This window comes from Vombatus ursinus, unplaced genomic scaffold (genome assembly GCF_900497805.2).
Source record: "Vombatus ursinus unplaced genomic scaffold, bare-nosed wombat genome assembly UNPS02003292.1, whole genome shotgun sequence".
Taxonomy (NCBI): Eukaryota; Metazoa; Chordata; class Mammalia; order Diprotodontia; family Vombatidae; genus Vombatus; species Vombatus ursinus.
In genome coordinates this window covers 9,810,302-9,815,488 of record NW_020943070.1, presented here as the reverse complement: position 1 = coordinate 9,815,488, position 5,187 = coordinate 9,810,302, and the positions used below count along the sequence as shown (strand labels likewise).

General features: G+C 43.0%; 1 protein-coding gene across 1 annotated transcript in view; it reads left to right on the top strand.

Moving 5' to 3' along the window:
- RFX4 (regulatory factor X4) overlaps positions 1 to 5,187 on the top strand; it is a 127,148-nt gene that overhangs the window by 93,191 nt on the left and 28,770 nt on the right. Inside the window, exon 11 of the mRNA XM_027874158.1 lies at positions 1,917 to 2,061. Coding sequence (XP_027729959.1) covers positions 1,917 to 2,061 — 145 coding nt within the window. The remainder of the gene's footprint in view (positions 1 to 1,916; positions 2,062 to 5,187) is intronic.

The window sequence follows — 5,187 nt, the reverse complement described above, 5'->3', positions numbered from 1 at the left end:
GGAAGAAGGAAGGAAGGAAAAGGAAAAGAGGGAGGGAAGGAAGGAAAGAAGGCAGGAAGGAAGAGAAGGAGGGAGGGAGGGAAGAAAGGAAGAAAAAGAAAGTAGTTCTGCAAAACTAACCAGCTGTCTAAGTGAATGTAAGCACATACGGTGCCATATACCTGTAGTTCCCCCATCTCTCTGATGAATGAATGTCAGTCATTCCAAAAGCATTTCTTTGGTGCTTACTGTGAGCCAGGCACTCTTTGAAGCACTGAGCAGGTTAATTTTCTCACCTTTTTTAGAGAAAAGAAAAGGTTTATTGCTGCTTGTTAAAATGCTGTCATTTCCTCACATTTCTTCCTGATAGAGTCGAGACTTGAACCCAGACCCCGTTTTCACCTTCCCTCACCACACAGGGAACCCTCCTATGTCATGAAGGAGCCCCATTAACCTAGCTGAGATTTCTTCATTCTGCCGGAGGCCTGCATGCCCAACTTGGCAGTGCCTTGGGTGTTGGGTGATGCCAGGTCAAACATCTGGTAAATCACCAGAAGTCCCACTCAGGGGAAACCTTAGACTGTGATTGTTCTATGACATTGGAAGACGAGGCTTCAAAGTGTGGTTCCCACCATCTGGGCGATCTTGGGCACTGCCATCTGACACACACTTATTAAATGCCTCCCCTGTGCCAGGTCATGGGTTAGATGTATAGGATGACAAATACAAAACAATTCCCTTCCCCCATCCCCCTAACGAAGCTTGTGTTCCACTTAGCAAGTTACTTTGAACCTCAGTTTTCTCATCTGTAAATTCAGCTCCAGGTTTATTCTGAGAATCCAATGACTCAGTGGAAGTAAAGCATTTGTAGGCTGTGAGATGCTCTGTGAATGAAGGCTTTTATTGCTCTGTAATCAACTAGTCCACACACATTTATTAATCACCTACTATGTGCCAGGCGCCATGCTTAGGGCTGAGGATGCAGCTATAGAGAATGAAACTTTCCTTCTCAATTAACTCATTTGAGTCAGGACTGTGTGATTCTTTGTACTTGTATCTCCATCCACTAGCATGGTACCTGGCACATAGTAGGTGCTTAATAAATGCTTGTTGGTTGGTTCATTATGTTTTAGGCCCTTAAGTTTCCCCTTTTCCTTTTCCTTATCTGATTCCTTTTTAATACCGATAATTTTTCTGTTAAAAAAAAACAAAACATTGTCCCTTAGAGAGCAGAATGTCTGCATGGGAAATAAGAATAAAGATATTTCTGAAAATCACTCAGTGCGGACATGGGAGCAGCAGGCTCATGTCCACAAGACATGCCACCCATCTGGAGACAGATATAGATGACTGAGGACAGTGCAGTACAGTGGAAAGCCCACTCAGTTTGGTGGCAGAGGGCCTGGGTTCAAGTCTCAATGCTGTGTGACCTTGGGCAAGTCACTGTCAGAGCCTCAGTTTCCTTATCTGTAAAATGATGGGGTTAGACCAGATGGCCTCTATAAGGCCCACTCCAGTGCTAAACCTATGATCTTATGATCCATCTACTATGTCTCTGCCCCAGAGCCAGCAGGTCTAGGTTCTATGCCCACCAGGATAAAAGACTGGTCCTTGGACCGGGGCATCCCAGCTGCTTCTTGCTTTGAGAATGAGGATCATGGGAAGAGATCAATTACAACAGAAAAATCTAATTCTGACTTTCTTAGGTATGAGAAGAAAACTTTTTCCCAACCTGAGAATGATTAACCCAAATCAGATTGGGGGGTTGGGGTGGAAAGACAATTTCTCTGCATTTCCACTGCGCTCTATTAGAATTTCTAAGTAGTTTAAGAAGTTCCCTAAGCAGACACACCTGGGAAGCAGAAAAGGGAATCAGATGTAGGGGGTTTTTAACCTAATAAGCCATGGGCTAATAAGTTGATTGGATTGGCTTATAGGCCTCAAGAACTGTGATCCACAGTGCAGACATTACTTTCCAAATGCTGGAGGACTGGAGAAACGTGGACCTGAACAGCATTACCAAGCAGACCTTGTATACGATGGAAGATTCCCGGGAGGAGCACAGGAAGCTTATCATACAGTGTAAGACGGACACCCCCACAACCTAGGACCCTCCTTTTTGTCTTTGGGAGGGAGGGAAATGAGGGCTGGGCTTTGGGAGAAAAACCAAATCCTTACCTCCCTTGGGCTTCAGTGAGGCTGGCTTCACTAGAAACCAAGATCTCACTTTTCACCTTTGACAAGCTATGCTGAGGGCGAGACCGATGGGAGTGCTTTGGTGCTGTGGACTCCCTTCTATAAACGTTTTTGTTGCTGTCTTCTGTGTTTGCATCACCTTAATTTCTGAACATATCACTGCATAGTTAGCCTTCCCTTGTGACAAACAGTAAGAGAGGGGAAAAAGGCAGTTCAGCAAATCCCATGGATACATCAACGAAATGTGAACAAGTCTGATAGTATATGTCACGTCCCATATCCATTATACCCTCATATCTGCAAAGGAGGGAGGCAGATACATTTTTTCCGCTTCTTCAGGGCCAAGGTGGGTCATAATAGTTACATAGTGTTCAGCTTGAGGTTTCTTCCTCTTTCCATTTACATTGTTGCGGTCATCATATGTGTTGTTTTCCTGATTCTGTTTATTTCACTCTGTATCAGTTCATATAAATCTTCGTATTCTTCTCCGAATTCTTTAAATGATGAATTCCATTCTAAGAGGGGAAAAGTAGGGTACTCTTTGGAAAGGGGCTGAAGGAGGAAGGGGAAGGTTTCCAGACTCAGGGTCGCCAGCGCACTGACCTCATCCTTCTGCCTCCAACCACGCAGCTTGGAGTCACCTGAGTGACATCAGGGACAAATTTGGGCTCCATCGCCACTAAGGGGGGATGCTCTGTTGTCCTCTAAGCTACTTTCCAGTTTGCTAATATAAGTCCTGCTTGGGAACTCTCCTCTTGTTCCCCTTTTAAGGGGATAGTGGGATTTACCATGGTGAATACTGTAGAGTGAACTTGGCATTGACACAACAGTAACTGAAAAAACCCTTGAATAATAGCCAGCCAATGAGCCACTTCTCTCTGAGCCTCAGTTTCCTCATCTGTTAAAAGGATTAGATGAGATGATCTATGAAGTCTAAAATTCCATGAATGCTTTGGGCCCTCCCAGATACTGGCCTGTCATTGTTGTTCAGTTGTGTCCAACTCTTCATGACCCCTTTTGGGCTTTTCTTGGTAAAGACACTGAAGTGGTTTTCCATTTCCTTCTCCAGCTCATTTTACAAATGAGGAAACTGAGGCAAACAAAGTGAAGTGACCTGCCCAAAGTCACACAACTAGGAAGTGTATGAGGCCAAATTAAAATTTAAGGCTTCCTGACCCCAAACCTAGTGCTCTATCCACTGTGCCGCCTGGCTGTTTCAGATATTGGCCTAGTTTCACTTTAATTATTTAAGAAATCCTCTCGTGACATTGGAAGACTCAGGTTCAAATTCTACTTCTGTGCCTGACAATCTATGTCACTTTGGGCAAGTCACTCAATGTATAAAATGGGGATAATAATGACACCTATTTCCCAGGGTTGTTGTGAGCATCAAATGAGAACATATTTGTAAAGTGCTTAGTGCAGGGCCTGGCACATAGTAGGCACACATAAATGGTAGTCATTACCACCCAAGAAGAGCTCCATATAAATATCTATGCATATATATACACACATGCATAAATACACATACACATCTATCTATCTATCCTAAAAGGTTACTGCATAAACAAATTAGGTGAATAAAGACTTTACCTTTCAGAACCATGGCAAGGGGGAAAGTTCATGATCAAACAAGGGATAGAGAGGGTCACCGAAAGTAAAATGGACAATTTTGATTACATTAAATTAAAAAACAGCTTTGAAGAAATAAATCCAAATGGAGCTAAGATTAGAAGGGAAACAATTAACTGTGGGGGGGGGGGATCTTTGCAGCAAATTTCTCTGATAGAAGTCATTACCAAAATATATAAAGAACGGTTTCCAATTTATGAGAAAAAGAGTCATTCCCCAAATAAATGGTCAAAGGCTATAGACCTTCCCTCTTCAAGTGAAGAAATCCCATTTTTCAACAGCCATTAAAAAATACTCCCGGGGCAGCTAGGTGGCACAGTGGATAGTGCAGTGGCCCTGAAGTCAGCAGGACCTGAATTCAAATCCGGCCTCAGACCAAACACTTGACACTAGCTGTGTGACCCTGGTCAAATCACTTAACCCCAGTTGCCTTAAAAAAAAATACTCCAAATCACTAATAGAGAAATGCAAATTAAAGCAACTCTGAGGTTCTTTCTCACAACCATCAAACTGGCAAAGTTGACCAGAAAGGGAAAAGACAAATGATGGAGGGCTGTGGGAAAGCAGGCACACTTATACATTGTTGGCAGAGCTATTCATCAGTCTAGTCATTCAGGAAAGCAATTTGGAACCAAGCCCCCTGTATGTTAACTAATCTGTACATATCATCTGGCTCACTGATACTACCACTGCTACCAAAGAGATCAAAGAAAGAGGAAAAGATTCTGTGTATACCAAAGGTCCCATATCTACAGAAATGTTGATAGCAGCTCTTTTTGTAATGTCAGAGAACTGGGGGATGTTAACTAGGAGCTGCCCATCAATTGGAGATTGTCTAGACAAGTTATAGTATGTGGATATAATAGAATACTTCTGTGCTGCAAGAAATGATGAGAGATAGTCATAGTCAGTGAGGCAATAAGCATTTATTAAGCACTTACTACACGCCAACCCCTGTGCTAAGCGCTAGGGATATAAACAATGACAAAAGGCAGTCCCTGCCCCCACAACTAATGGGGCAGTTGCAGAGAATCCTGGGGAGACCTTGCATGAATTGATTCAGAGTGAAGTGAACATAACCATTTTTACTATAGCAAGAACATTGTAAAAACAAACCATTTTGAAAAACTTAAGAGCTGTCATCAATGTGATGACCAACCATGAGTCCAAAGGTGGGGTGTGGGGGAGAAGCATGCTGCACTCTTCCCAACAGAGAGGGGAGGAACTTGGGGCCATAATGAGACTTGGGTTTTTTGGATGTGGCCAATGGGGGAATTTGTTTTACTTTACTATGCATATTTATGATGAGGTATTTTCCTTTCCTTTCCTTTCCTTTCCTTTCCTTTCCTTTCCTTTCCTTTCCTTTCCTTTCCTTTCCCT